The sequence below is a fragment of the Anser cygnoides genome, chromosome 16, assembly GCF_040182565.1.
Source record: "Anser cygnoides isolate HZ-2024a breed goose chromosome 16, Taihu_goose_T2T_genome, whole genome shotgun sequence".
NCBI lineage: Eukaryota > Metazoa > Chordata > Aves > Anseriformes > Anatidae > Anser > Anser cygnoides.
The window spans coordinates 9,241,132-9,256,567 of record NC_089888.1 but is presented as its reverse complement, the minus strand read 5'-3'; the positions used below and the strand labels follow the sequence as shown (position 1 = coordinate 9,256,567).

Sequence of the window (15,436 nt, the reverse complement as noted above, 5' to 3'; positions counted from 1 at the left end):
TCTTTAATGGAGCCTTGAGCTATCATATCTTTTATAAAGCAGTCAGCATGGCACGTGTCACAAGTAAATTCTTGTTCTAAATAGAGAGGAACTGGTGTATTCTGGAACTACCTAATCTACCTAGCCTGCTGCTATTTCTATAGCTTCTGCTGTGGTGTTACTGGAGTAGTGTTTCTGTTAATTACACATGCTTTAAATTTTTGTTTGGTGAGACAGAGGAATGTATTTCTAACTATGGGAATCATGCTCCTGTTTTCCCTTTTATTAGTTTATAATGTGTTTCACTGCTGAGATCTTAAGTAAGTTACCAGTGAAAATTGCTGTCATTCTTATCTAGGAAATACAGGTGGTATTTAATTCTAAACTGCTGTTGCCCTCTTCTTCCATTCCCAATGTGTGTTTTACTGGAGCAGTAAGTCTGCAGTTTTGGACTGCAAAATATCTTCATGACTTCGTAGAAATGAGAAGTGTTGTAGGCTCAAATAGGGTATAAACATGGGAAGGGTGAAAGGAGTGCTTATTCACTCCTGAACTGTACAGGGCTTGTTAGCTTGTACTGTTGGCCCAAAGCAATGATAGATGTGTCCTTGGAAATGGGTTTGGTAACAAAACCATTTCTCAGTTATTTAAAAAAAAAATTTTTTTTTGCTCTGTCCATCCCCTCTTGAAATATACAGGGTAAATGTTGAGTAAGCAGAGTTGAATGGATTCCTTCATTCAGCCTCTTGCTTCATCAGTAGGTGTAATAGTTGTATCCAGTGCTCTTAGTGCCAGTAAACCCCAGGAGAGGCGAGGAGAAATAAAGTTTTTAAACAGAGAAGCTGTTCTGTTCTGCCTTAGAAAACTGCGATTTTTAAGAAAACTGGTTTTAAACAGACAGCCAGTGTATTGTATATAAATAGTTGCCTAATAAGCCCCTCTGTGGAGCTCTGGGCATACACAGTTCTTAGCAAGCCTACTGAAACAGTCTGTATCCTGAAGAATTTCCAGTGGAGTACAGGCAGCGTGTATCACAGCAGTTCGTATGGGTGAAATGCTAATTGTGTACCCGGGTCTCTCAAAGAAAGACTCTCAGAACTATTAATCTTCCCCTACTAGGACTGGTTTTAATGACATACTATGCAGCCAGCCTGGTTCTGTGACATTTGATTGCCTAGGCACTTCCACGTACATATCTTTGAGCTTTGTAAGCAACAGAATTTGTTTAGTTTGTTAATTAATTTTTAAAAAAATCTCTTCAGCCATGCCTTCGCTTAGGAATCTATATATGTGTTTGTCTCGTGATAGAAATGACAAATGGCTAAAGTGAGTTTGTTTCTTGGTTTAGTAAAGCCTCTTGGCTGGCGTGCTTGGGGAGTGCTGGCACAAGGCAAGGTCTTGCTTCACTGTGGCAGCCTCCTGTAAAGGGCTCTCTCTACAGAGGGATAGAATCAATAAACATAGGATGTCTTTCTGCATGTTTGCTTTTTGTTTTAAATTTAAGGCAGCCTGGAATTAGGCAATGCAGTGGACTGTACCAAAAAAAAAAAAAAAAAGGCTGTTTCTGCTGTGTGTTTGCATTGGCATTGCTTTCCAGTGTTCTGACAAGCTCTGGAACGACATTGCTCATGTCCTTGTGCTAACAAACTGCCGCTCTCTGCACAGGAACTGGTTTGCTTCCACTGGGATGAACCTGACCATTCATTAGCACGGGGTGCATCCAGCTGCAAGCCAGCAATTGTCCTTCCTTTTAATACGTAGGTTTCAATATATGCAAACTTAAACTGTCTAACACAGAACAGGAGTTACTTTTGGCATGTGCTTCATGCCAAATGCTTTCATTGTGGCAAAGAAGCTCTGGAAGAAATGGCTGCAAGGCCTCGCTGGCTGCTCCAGCTGTGCTGGCTGGTGGGAGCGCCGAAAGGCTTGCACTGAGTGGGCAGCACGCGTGGTGCGTGGAGCTGAAGATGCTGCTGGTTGAAGCAGATGGAGGCATGCTTCTGCGGTCTGCCCTTGAAAGTACCAGGTAGCTCTAGTACCACAAGCACCAAGTGCAGGGTCAGCAGTGCCCTGTGAGGGCCAGAAGCTGACCTGTGTTGGGATCGCTCCGCTTGCAGGAGGAAGGGGCGCAGCCACAGACAAGAAGCGTGGCGGTGGCAGAGGGCTGCTGCAGGCTGGCTCTGCCTGGGCTGGGCTTGGCGACTGCCTCACGGTAACAGACTTCAGTTAGGCAACAGTTTGTTTCACTCGCTTTTGGTGGTCAGACCACCAAATGAGCTCTTTGAATGTAGAGATTTCCAAACGATTTTGATGCAATCAGTAGCAGGGGCATGCCTGTAACTTGTTTTTGTCTTTTCACTTACTCTTTTCTGCCAGCGTTATTTGGTAAAATGCTGTTGTTATGCAGACACTTTTATGCTGCTTTGGAAAACCCTTTATATAACAAAATTGTGGGGAACTTCACCAGAATTTGGTTAGATTTTTTTTTTGTTTTGTTATTTAATTTATGGAAGGTTTTGGAAAGTAAAATCATCATTGCTTTAATATGGGATACTATTCTTGTATTTTTTCTAGTGCAAGATCTAATATACCTATCTCAGTGAAGGTATTATTGAAATGTTAAACCTAAGATGGGCCTGGATCATGTGTCCTTAAGGCTAAAAGCTTCATTAAACTTGAGTTTAAAACAGTTTTTGCTATGTTGATTTGCTAGTTAACAATATGAGGGGGAGGGTGATTTGTGTGAAAGAAAAAAAAGTCTTTCAGTTGTGTATAGAGAATTTTTTGGCGGTGCTGGTGGGGGAAAACACATCACTTGGTTACTCTATAAACATAGAATTGGGCACTTAGATTATTCTCAGCTATAGATGCCAATAATGAAACCTGTTTGCTTGTGCAGTATTAAATTTTACAAAACAACCTTTTATTTTCTTGGGTGGGCTCATTGCTCCATGTTTTTAGTGTAGTTTGATTTTTTTTTTATACAAACAACTTAATCTCTAGTTGAGGAATTTTTACTTTGGAGAAAATGCAGTCATCTCAACCCCACCCCAAGCTGCCCTCCCAACAAGCTTGCCCTGTGCCTCCCCCAGGACAGCACGGCAGAGTGAAGGTAGTGCCTGTCGCCTTCAGCTCTCCTTCCAGCAGCTGAGTGCTTATAGAAGGAAGGATGCTAAACCCCAACTGACCCAAAGTTTGGGAGATAGCTTGCACTTTTTAGAGCCCAATTTAGTGGCAGAGGTGAGCAGGAGCAAATCTGGCTTAAGCAGCTGCAATGGTTATTGCTCAGGAGCTGAGAAATGGGGAGGGATAGGCAGAAGTGGTGACTTTTTTTTTTTTTGTAAAAGTGAATAGCTTATTTTAGGCATGCTTGTTTGCATGATTAACTTAATTAGAAAACAGTGGACTTCTAAACAGAGCCATGACCCATGGTGGGTCTCTGACTCTTCAGTTTTGCTGTTGTCTATTCTTCCATCAAATTTGGGGTGATATTGTTCATTTGGCTCTACTTGCATCTTTTATTACTAATGGGTGTCATTCTGCTTCTTTCCTGACCCTGTTGGCCTTCGTTAATGAGAGAATATGGCAGACAGAGTAGAAAGTCCAAGTCCTAGATGTAGTGGCTTGTACTACGGTTTGTAGTTGTATGGGTTTCCTTGGCATTTTGCTTCCATTTTCTCTGTAAAACAGGAATAGTAGTGCTACAAAACTGGCATACTCTGCAAGGATTGATTCTTGTAATGCTCCTTGAACAAAAGGACTGTGCAAAACCCTATAATATGTATCTGTTGCAGTTCTTGTTCGTTAATATGTTTTGCGTATTGATGCTTTTGAGATGAAAGAAGTCACAGGCAGCACTGAAGTCACCTAACTCAGTACAGTCCAAAACATTGGTTTCTTGCCAGGACTATGAAGAGCCAGCACTGAGTGATTGATCAGTTTCCAATAACCTTGCAGTTTAAACAAGTTTCGTAGGTATGGTAACTTGCAGGGGCATGAAGTTGGATGGGAGGGACAGGATTCCAGGTGGTATTAAAAATGTGCGTAGCTGTGCACCCTTACGGCATGTGCTGTATTTGCTCTGTGTCCATGTTCAGTTTGTGTCTGGTGTAGTGCAGTCTGTATTGTGCATCATGGTGATGCATTAGAAATCCTCAAAAAAAAACGTGCTAGGATCTTAAGGATTTGCTGGTGTTTGTAATAGAAATGAGGGATGCATTTTTCCCGTATTTACTCTTATAGAAAGCTCCCCAAAAGTATAATTTCAAAAAGAAGAAGGAGGAGAGGAAAAAAAAAAGCTGCTGGCAAGGTGCCAGCATCCATTTAATATTCCTTATCTCTGAGTAAGAGTTTGTTTATTCAGCTGATGTCATATTGTAAGGTTTGTCAGAAGCGAACTAACCAGCATTGTAGTTAACAGGAAGCTCTGATGCATTGAACTAATGGTTCCTGCAGCGGCTTAAAGACTTCCTTAAACCTGAGCTCTCTGTGATGTAGGCTTACCCTAAAAGAAAAATTATACTTGGGTTGTTAGTTTTTTTCTAAATATACCTTTTTATTAAGAATATTTAGGAAAAAAAGATAGCTTTTTCCTGTAGAAGTTGAGAGCTATGCCTTCCCGTAAATTTTGCAATTGTCTATGGTCTCTGGCTTGGGATGCTGAAGAAGTTACAGGAAAGGAGTAGCTAATAATGAAGTATAATGGTTTGAAACAGCTTTGCTTTATTACGCTTTCCATATTTGTGGTGATGTTATCAAAAACATCTTAGGTGTTAACGTCTGAATTTTTCTTTCTTCCAGATGAAATAAAAACAGAGCTGGAAAAGCAAAGGTAAATTATTAATTGCTGTAATTTGCAGGAAAGCATCAAGTTGAATAATTTGGGAGTGGAAATGTAAGAGTACATACAAGTTAGTGCGATGTACTTGTGAATATCCAGCTACTTACCTTTCTGCCATAAACATGATCTGGCCCATGTGTCCCAATTACACAATGTCTGTGGCTCTGCGTGCTCAAGCCATAACTGCCTTCTGAATTTCACTATGAAATAATTGCAAAACTTCTAAAAGGTGCTAATTTTTCACTTCCTGTTACTGTGCTTAATAGAGTCTGATAGAATACCTACTGTTCCTAATGATTTGCTGTGTTTGGTGGTATATGATCCTAATTACATACATCAAGAGTACCAATTTCAGTATTACTTATATTTAAATAAATTTTTAATTTAGATTTATGTAATCAAATTCCTTAAACTTTTTAAAAAATGTTTTAGAACAACACTTTTAAAAATCATGGCACAGTGCTAGGAAATGAGCCCCCAAAATGTTTATTTTTTTCCTTACTGTTTTTCATACAGGTTCTGTTTAAGTAATTCAGAGTAACTTTGGAAATTTTATCATTAAATTATTCTCCAGTATTACGGGTAGAGGGACAGTACTGGAGTGTAGTGGGGTAAGAGGTAAGCTGAAGGATAAATGGAAGAGGTCAGATGCAATATATGAAAATGTAAAGCTGTTTTAATGTTATTTTAAAGAAAATTGAACTTTCTAAAGAAAGCATGCATAAGAGAATACGTTACGCTTTTATGCTTCTGTATACTATTCAGCTTTAATCAGAAAAGAGAGGATGGATAGCTTGCTGTGATATATGTATTTAGAAAAATTAACAGTTCTTCTCCTCTGACCTAGAGAAGGCACTGTTGCTCCACCAAAAGCAAACTTCATTGAAGCAGATAAGTACTTCCTTCCGTTTGAGCTGGCCTGCCAGTCAAAGTCACCGCGCATTGTCAGTACTTCCCTGGATTGTTTACAGGTAAGCTTCAATTCGGACAGAGTGAAATGGAGTAACATGCAGTTACAAAAACCTTGCATGCTGTTGGCATTCTTTGAGCGCAGAAGGAATATTATCCTGAGAACATGCAGCTATGCAGATATCTGCTATGGGTGTTTGGATGCATAAACCATGCAAAACAGGTTATCATCACACTTGGCTCAAAGTGAATCTTGTGAAAGCAGGAAATGCACGTGTTGTTCTGTAGTGAAACAAACGTTCATTGAAGCTCATGGATGCTCACGTTATTCTGTAAAGACACTTCATCTGCCTTGCTTTGAAAGGTCTGTTTCCCATGGTGTCCCTTGTAATGCTGATGTGATGGGAGGTCGGACTTTGGGATTGTTCTACCTTGTTCCTCCTTAGATACTTAAAAAAAAAAAAAAAAAAAAGGGCAACTTGACCTTAGCTAACTTCTTGGGCATAACTTTTCTATCGTGAATAGGTACAAAGACTGACAAAAAAAAGTTTTGTCTGGTTGTAGTAGAAAGAAATATTCTGAGTGGCAGAGGAGTGTGTATTGCTTATTAAGTCCTGTTTTGTCCACGTGTGTGAACAAGACAAGTATTTAGGACCCAGACTACTGAAGGTGATAATTTTTATGATAAAGTTGGTTAAGTGAGGTATGCTGTTTACCCCCCTGTCGCCCTTCTTATGCTGTACTTAACTTTATTTTACTAAACAGTATGTGATTGTCTGAGTCATAGAACTAGCTTGTGTTCTTTTTACCTAGAAACTCATTGCATATGGACATATCACTGGCAATGCCCCAGATAGCGGAGCTCCTGGAAAACGACTGATTGACCGAATAGTTGATACAATTTGCAATTGCTTTCAGGGTCCTCAAACAGATGAAGGGGTACAACTGCAGATAATTAAGGTATTTTATTTGGCACATTTTGGCATGATTTTGATTTGCTATTTTTATCTCGGATTTTGTAACTGAAAAAAAATAAAAGTGAAATGCTGCTTAGCTAATGTCATAAGAAATGGAGAAACTGGGTCCTATGTTACTGAATTTAGGGAGGCTATCATAGCATCAGAATTGATATGTGAAATTTTCTTTTGGTGAAGCAGAATATAATGGAGTAGTGTATAAACTTTGGTCCTACTTTCTGGAATGACCCCTGGACTGGAAACTTTATCTTGTAGAAATAGGACAGCTTGGTGTTCATCTTCTAGGTTAGTAATGCCCACGTTCATTAGGTCACTGAATTCCTATCACCCTTATACTATCACGCTGCGGAACTTCCAATTGAAGGCACTGCAAATGTAATGCAGTATCATGGACTGCTGTTCTAGTCTGTTCTCTTGTCCATTTTTCCAGAGAGCTGCAGCTCATCTTCTCAACAAGTCATAGGAGCACCAGTAGTGTGATCTGATTCTGGTATCTATGTGAGCTGATGTAGCTGAGATTAGAAATTGGTGAACTTTTTAATAACCTAATTTGATAACATTTTAGGCCAACTGTCCCTTTTACAGAAATGAAGCTATAAACCATAATAGTAACTGTTTAGGTTAGAGGAGGAATTTCTCACTGGAAAACTAATTCTGATAAAAACACTTTAACAGGTTAGGAGAGAACAAAGATATATCTAAGTTCTGTTAAATTTTCTTTTACTTGAAATGTGGTTTCAGAAAACTTGTATTTCTTTATAAGGAAGTCTTATAAAAAGATCTATGTTTCGTAACAAAACCACAGATTTTTATGGAAGACCTGCATGAAGTATATTGCCTCAGTTCTGTTGTTTTATGGAATTTTTCAGGCTCTCCTCACTGCAGTAACATCTCCGTATATAGAAATTCACGAAGGAACAGTTCTTCAAACAGTTAGAACCTGTTACAACATCTATCTGGCCAGTAAAAATCTTATTAATCAGACGACTGCCAAAGCTACACTTACACAGATGCTAAATGTCATTTTTACACGGATGGAAAATCAATCTGTATGTACCTATTACTTTTGCTTCTATCAAACATCTAGGCTTGACAAATGAATAGAATTTTTTTTTTGTATAGGTCTGTCATTGTAGTTAGATATCTATTGATTTGAAATTTAAAACAACTGTTAAATCCTGCAGTGAAGCATATCGAAGTTAAGGAATTCAACCAATTGGTTAAAAATAACACATGAAACTTACTGCTGATAACAACGTTTCACATTGTAGTTTTTGCTGAACAGCTTTCTACAAACAAATGATGAATTGCTTTTAAAATGAACTAGATACCAGAGTGGCTAAGCTAAAGCAAGTGTTTCTGACTGGAGCGGCCGAGTGATGGTATCTTCATTGTTGTTTTTTTTCCTCATTAGCACATGAATTCTCACAGGAATATTGGCTAACATAGGCATTTATTTTTCCTTATCATGTTTTCTGCCTTACGTTAACTTTATCGTAATGCTTTCTTAAGGTACAAGAATCCAGAGAAATAGAAAAAACAAATCAGCAAAAATCCCAGTCTCCTGCAACTCAAGTGGTGACCAGGTCTCCAAAGATTGGTCAGTTAAAGCGCAACCATCAGGAAGGCAAATGTGCTGCTCCTCTAAGTGTAGAATTAACTAACGGTGAGCCTGAGAGAACAGAATATGGAAACTTGAAGTCAGGGCAGGATCTGATTCCTTCAGCATCAGGTGAACAAGTACTGCTTTTGGTTACGTTTCTGTTGGAAATTGTTCTCTTACGTTATTTTTGGGAGAAATGATTGGGGTTATTGGCTGAAATCATATTTGCATCTTCTTGGTAGCTATTGAGAGTATACAGGCCATCATTACATATTATCTACAACATTATAATCATTGAAGAAAAGGTCTATGTTTGCCCTAGAATTCTAGTAAAACTATATATAGTTTATGTATATAGAATTATACTGGAATTTGACTTGATTAGTTAGATAAAAGCGAAGGAAAGGAGAGAGGATAATCGTGGTACACCTAAGGTGACAGAATTACTTTGAGATAATTGAAGTGTCATGGTAAAAAATAATGTATATTATGAAGACGTTATCATATCCTTATACTGTATCCAGTTTAGGAAAGTATATGAAAGAATAAAAAATTCCTGAGAATTGATAAATACAAATGACAAAACTGCTGCATTAAAAATATCAGTGCTTTGATTTAAATTAAGGAAATAAAATAAGTGAGTATTTTTATGTGGCCTCTTGGAAATGGTTTTAAATGAGAGGTAGTGAAGAAAATCTACAACTTTTAACCCTTCTGCCTCTGTCCCCTTTCTTCTTTATCTTCTTCCTAAACAAAAGTACAAAATTCAAAAATTATCTCTGTTTTATCAGATGAAACAACTGATGGAGGAAAGGAAATGGTTAAAGGCATCTTGGAAGATGTAGTCGAGTCAGCTGTGAAAGGTAGTGAAATCTTCTGAAGTAAAATAGATGCATGCATATTGCAAAATATTTTATTCCTCATTATAAAAGCATACTTTTTTATTATTACTAGTAAGTATCTTGTAAAGAACACCTACTAAAGCAGTAAGAACAGTCTTTCGTTGTCTTACAGGATTCCTTTTTTGCTCATAACTGAAAAATTCTTCTAGTTTATTAGTGCTCCTTCTGTCTCAGTCAATTGTAGAGCTTCACAAATGTCGTGGGACAAGCTCAGTGGGTGATTTCAATTGTATTTTTCTTTTTCTCCTTTAGCGGCTGAAGAGAAACAGGTAACAGAAATGGTTAAGGCTCTACCTGCGGTAGAAACTGCAGATACTGCTCTTTCTGTCTCTAGTAACGAAAATGTACAAACAAACGGGATTCCAGATGATGGACAATCTGTTTCCTCCACTGATAACCTGGTAAATAACTTCACCGGATGCCTGTGTATGGATAGAAATGAGAAATATTTTTTTTCACACCAACTAATACAGTGGAATTTGGGGGAGGGAAGGAACAGAAGCTTTAATGTGTGTGTCCTTCTTTGGTTTAAAAGGGGAAGCAGCAACTCCAGCTTAGGTAGATGTTGAAAATAACTGTTCTAAAATTTATTGTTAATTGTATTTTAATAGTGGAGGAAAGAGGGAAAGGCAGTCAACATGTGTTTAAAAAAAAAAAAAGATCAGATCACTTGTATTCCCATTTAGGGTTTCATTTATGCCTTCACAAATGTATCTTTTTTTTAATCAGTAGCTATTTCTCAGAAGAGCTGTAGAATCTTCCCAATTGCTTTGTTCATTTGTTTCATTGAGGATCTAATGTTTTATTTCTTGCTCTTTAGGAAACAGATGTATCTGGACATCAAGCTGCTGCCAAATTTTCCCATGTTCTACAAAAGGATGCCTTCCTTGTCTTCAGGTCGCTGTGCAAGCTCTCCATGAAACCACTTGGTGATGGACCACCAGATCCCAAGTAATGAGATTGTATTCATTACATTCTCCTCTCTAGATAGCTTTTGGAGACAGAGGGAGTGCAGTGAAGTAGTTGCTGTATACTAAAGCAGGTATTCAGAATTCACCTGTCAGGCCCTTGTTTCAGTTAGCTTGATGAATCTAAGATTGAAACTTCCTTCATGCTACTAGAAATGTAATACTTGAGGGATTATTTTTTGTGTGTGTGTTATAGGTTTATTAACCATATCAGTTGAAGTGGCCTTAACTATAGTGTTTGTGAAGGGTTTCATTTTTTTGAGGGCAGTGGTGTTAGGGCAGGAATCCTTTTTAGTAGGATTGAATTGCAAGTATCTACTATCCAAGTCCAAGTTGTTAATATTCCTGGCAAATTTCTAAATGAAGATCGTAGCTGTTGTCCAGCATCACTTGCAGGATGGTTTTTTTTCCCCCTCTTGAAATGGCTTGAAATAGCAGTGTTTTTTTCTTGATGTGGAAGAAGTACACAAGTATTTATTCAGAGATACAATAACTCTTTAATGTTGAATTTTTTCTAGATCCCATGAATTGCGTTCTAAGATAGTGTCTCTTCAGCTTCTTCTCTCAGTACTGCAGAATGCTGGTCCAGTTTTCAGGACACATGAAATGTTCATCAATGCAATAAAGCAATACCTTTGTGTAGCGTTATCTAAGAATGGAGTCTCATCTGTTCCTGATGTATTTGAGCTCTCTCTTGCCATCTTTCTCACGCTTCTCTCAAATTTTAAGACCCATTTAAAAATGCAGATCGAGGTGAGAAACTTTTATCATTTTAATGATGCTCTAGTTCTTAAATAAGGATACTGCCATGATAAAAATCCAGTTGGATCTTAGGAGTAAATGTTTTAGTTTTGTTGGCTTAGTAAACTGATAAATTACTGCTAAATTTGAATTCTAGTATGCAAGAGAACGCTTTTCAAGAGAAATTACTGAGTAGAAATGAATTTGCACACTTGATATAGTTCCAAAAAGTTTCAGATCAAGTCCTTTACTGCATTTATTTTGCAGGTGTTCTTCAAAGAGATCTTCTTGAATATTCTAGAGACTTCCTCAAGCTCATTTGAACACAAATGGATGGTGATTCAGACTTTAACTAGAATTTGTGCAGGTATTTCTATTGTGAAAAGCAGATACTTCCTCTGGCAGCAGAGGAAAATTATTTTGAAGACAAATGCTACATATAATGTTTAAGAAATTTTGTGAAAAAATTAATTTGATCCCATAGTGCTTGGGTTAAATGTCTGTGTTAACCCTCGCTGCCTGCTCAAACTGTGTTTCCTTTTAAAAACGCTGTTATGCTGAACTCTAATTCTTGCACTTTCATCTATTTTCTAGATGCCCAGTGTGTAGTGGATATTTATGTTAACTATGACTGTGATTTAAACGCTGCTAATATATTTGAACGCCTTGTAAATGATTTGTCCAAAATCGCACAGGGACGAAGTGGGCATGAATTGGGAATGACACCTTTGCAGGTAAGAATAACACTTCTGAAGACAAGGTACAGATTTTGTTTTCTGTAAATGATGATATCTCTACATTATTGATACTTCCAGTGGTTTGCATGGTTCATAATCTACTGATGTTACTTATTAGTTAGCTGCGTTAGATAAGTTACAACTGGATGATGAAGCAATATGATGGATTTACTTGGATTGACTGTGTGTGTTTTCATTGTGATACTGAACTTGTTCTGGGCTCTTTTGTTGGCCTGCCAAGGGAGAGAGAATCAAATGAGCCACCTTCTGTTTTACCCAATGACTTTTCTCCTGAGATTTATGCCTCAGCAGTACCTTCATCTTGAGTGCACCTCATTCCTTTGATTAGAATTGCATCAGTACTTGCTGGATTATTTTTTTTTCTGCGTTCATTTAACCAGAAAGTGGAAGCAATACCAAGAGACTTTTGCTTCAGTGTTTGAATAAGACTGTTCACTGAACAGCTAAGGTAGTGAGACACTTGTCTTGTTTGTGGAGAGATCTGATGCTATATACTTGCTGTATGTTCTTAATGATTCATACAACAACAGAGCTGCATATAGAATTGGTGTATATCATCCTCTGGTTGTACTTACTAGTTGGCAGTAGACCATCTGCAGAAGCAGCAGGAATGTGGCGTCAGTCTGGTTATGGTTGTTTTTGACCTGGATGTATCCAGCCTAAATAGTCAAGGGACAGAAATTTACTTTCTGTAATCAATAGGTCTTCCGCTAACTGATAAACTTATTAAGATGTGAATGGTGTGATGTAATGCATCCTAAAACTATAATATATTGTGTATATATAATGTGTATTGCTTTTTGTTTTTTGTTGTTGTTGGATATTTTTAGGAACTAAGCCTGAGGAAAAAAGGACTTGAATGTTTGGTTTCTATTTTAAAGTGTATGGTAGAATGGAGCAAAGACCTTTATGTGAACCCCAATCATCAGGCTAGCTTGGGTAAGATGGTTTGTTTAAGTAAGTTTGTCCCTGTGTTTCCTTATGGTTTGAAAGTCATTCAGCAGTGTAGATGCTATGTTTTTGCGTGACAAATTGTTTATAAAAGTAAAATATTTTTACAGATGGTTATTAGTGATGTTGCAGTAACTGATTCTTTGAACGTCTGGCTCAAATAACCAGATTCTGTTTTAAGACTATTAGCCAGGCCATTGTCAACACTAGAAAAGCTGATTTATGTAGAGCAAGAAATGTGACAAATCTTACAGTTGCGAGGTTGAAGTGCAAGTTTTCTCCATCCAGAGCTAATGCTCTTTTTCCTTTTGCTGAACTGTTTTAGAATTGCATCCATATAGCTTATTCATGTAGTGTAGACTGTCAAAAAGTAAACCTACTCAAATAAGAATTTTGGCTCATAAACATCTAGTAGAAGTTTTTCTGACTAAATGTTTTTTTTGCTGAACAGGATGACTTAAGTCTCTCCGTGTTTATAAATAGGTTCGTACAAACCATCTGAACAGGAAATGGCTGAAGGGAAATGCCTTGAGAGTGGAGGGAGACGGAGTAGTGTCAGTTCCTTGGACTCCACGGTGTCATCAGGAGTTGGAAGTGTTGGTACCCAGACCTCTGTCCCAGATGACCCTGAGCAATTTGAAGTCATCAAACAACAAAAGGAAATAATTGAACATGGGATAGAGCTGTAAGTTCAGTATGAGAAGAAAATAAAAACTTGCTAGTAAAGAAATGATACATACAACCATATTGTTTCTTCTGGTCTTAGACAGTCACACGTGCAGGGACACAAGTTGATTTTAATCTGGAAGGCTCTTGCCTACTGCTGTCAAAACTAACACTGGAGGCTGTCATGGTTAAAAAGGAATCCAGTGAAATCTTGGGTGGAGTGGGGTGTGGTTTCATAGCTTTCCTTTGTGCTGGTTCAGCCACACAAGAGAGGAAAGTGTGTATGTATACACCTAGATAGAAACTGATCTGAGCGGACAGGCTTAAAGTTGTCTTCTAGCTCTTAAACCATTTGTTGTCTATTATTGAAACAGTTGTAATTAAATGATTTTTTCAGCAATAGTTTATTTCTGTTTCATTTATTTGGAGATCTTTGCCTATAAATGTTACGAACAGCGACATTTTTAATGTTTCATGGAAATTCTCCAATTTCAGGTATTTCAAATAGTCAGTTTTTAATGGTAGCAGTAACTTATAACCTTATTAGCAACTGAATGTACCTTATGAGATATAGCCTGTTGCGTGATACAGCTCTTGTATTTATTGCATGTTCTTTGTCCTTTTCCTAACTTTGAAAAAGACAAAACTGCAAGTCAGTGTTTGGTTTATAACAGCTCTTTAAAACTAAAACATTATTGGCGGGGATGTTTTCAATTATATCTATCACCTTTCTCCCTGTTTTTGTGAATAGGTTTAACAAAAAACCAAAGAGAGGAATACAATATCTGCAGGAGCAGGGAATGCTTGGTACTACAGCAGAGGACATTGCACAGTTTCTGCACCAAGAAGAACGTCTCTGTTCTGTAAGACTATGGGCAACATAAGATAATTCATAATGTTTTAACAAGAATACTCTTGCCCCTGTCATCGTCTGATATTTGTGTATGCACTCAGAGTTCATATTTAATTAAAAGATAACTAGAAACTAAGGGCTCTAATGAATATACTTAATTCCAATGCTGCTTTCTCTTTACTTGCTGTCCCAGGCTTTTTAGTAAAGTAATTGTGTTTACTATAAAGTGCTGAAGGGGTCCCCATAAACAGGAACACATGGCTTTATATATATATCTACATTAGCAATATCTTGCTAGCAAAGGAATATCATGTGCCGCAGTGGCAAAGCATTCTCCACTGCATGTGAAATTGGGTGCAATTCACCTTTCCTTGGCCCTCCAGTAATGCAGAATTCACCATGGGGAATGAGGGAAGCAAGAATATGCAAGCTAAATCCATTTTCTACTGAGACTGGTTTCTTGGCATCCTTGTAACGGTTGCTCTGCCTGCTTAGTGAAGTCTTACAAAACTCACTGGTGTGCAACTCTTGTACTCTGAACTTTATTGCGAAGCTGGCAGTTGGATTACACAGTAATAACTGTCTCTTGTGTTTTTTAGACTCAAGTAGGGGAATTTCTTGGGGAAAGCAACAAGTTTAACAAGGAAGTGATGTATGCCTATGTAGACCAGCTTGATTTCTGTGGGAAAGACTTTGTCTCTGCTCTACGTATATTTCTGGAAGGCTTCCGGCTGCCAGGTGAAGCCCAGAAGATTGATAGATTAATGGAGAAGTTTGCTGCTAGATATATTGAGTGCAACCAACGGTAAATCAAAACCTTTGTATTGGATAAGTACCTGAAAAATGGCTGTTTTGTTCATGGCCCTTAGCCATAAGGTATAACTCCCACTCTTACCGGGTCGGGTATTTCTACAGGTCTGTGTGGGAGAGCAGTTCTTGTTACTTATATTGCTGCAGGACATCTTCATCAGCTAGGTAAAACATATAGAAAGCGTATGGATGGCAGCATTTCATTATTTTCCAAACACTTCCTAGAAGGAATTACTGGAAGAGGGAAGCCCTAAGTATGTTAAATTGTCTGTGTGTTAGCTATTCTGGTTTTTGATAAATGTGGGTTAGTCAAGAGTAAACAACAGCAATGAGCAATAGTAACTGCTAAACTAAAAATACATGGCTTAAATAACTGATAAGATATTACATATGTTTTTTGCTTGCAATTACATGCTGAACAAAGATGCATGTATGTTAGTTGACATCAAGGAGACAGTGTTTTTGTTTCTAATGCAATA

General features: G+C 37.8%; 1 protein-coding gene across 2 annotated transcripts in view; it reads left to right on the top strand.

Moving 5' to 3' along the window:
- The window catches only part of ARFGEF2 (ADP ribosylation factor guanine nucleotide exchange factor 2), a 61,278-nt gene that overhangs the window by 27,393 nt on the left and 18,449 nt on the right, over positions 1-15,436 (top strand). For both annotated transcript variants that reach the window (XM_013188587.3, XM_048072567.2), the window contains exons 2-16: positions 4,780-4,810; positions 5,667-5,790; positions 6,542-6,688; positions 7,575-7,754; positions 8,218-8,437; positions 9,100-9,171; positions 9,463-9,611; positions 10,031-10,161; positions 10,697-10,931; positions 11,187-11,286; positions 11,514-11,653; positions 12,508-12,616; positions 13,112-13,313; positions 14,046-14,157; positions 14,747-14,952. In XM_013188587.3, the coding sequence (XP_013044041.3) occupies positions 7,716-7,754; positions 8,218-8,437; positions 9,100-9,171; positions 9,463-9,611; positions 10,031-10,161; positions 10,697-10,931; positions 11,187-11,286; positions 11,514-11,653; positions 12,508-12,616; positions 13,112-13,313; positions 14,046-14,157; positions 14,747-14,952 (1,715 nt within the window). In that variant the 5' untranslated portion in view covers positions 4,780-4,810; positions 5,667-5,790; positions 6,542-6,688; positions 7,575-7,715. The remainder of the gene's footprint in view (positions 1-4,779; positions 4,811-5,666; positions 5,791-6,541; positions 6,689-7,574; positions 7,755-8,217; positions 8,438-9,099; positions 9,172-9,462; positions 9,612-10,030; positions 10,162-10,696; positions 10,932-11,186; positions 11,287-11,513; positions 11,654-12,507; positions 12,617-13,111; positions 13,314-14,045; positions 14,158-14,746; positions 14,953-15,436) is intronic.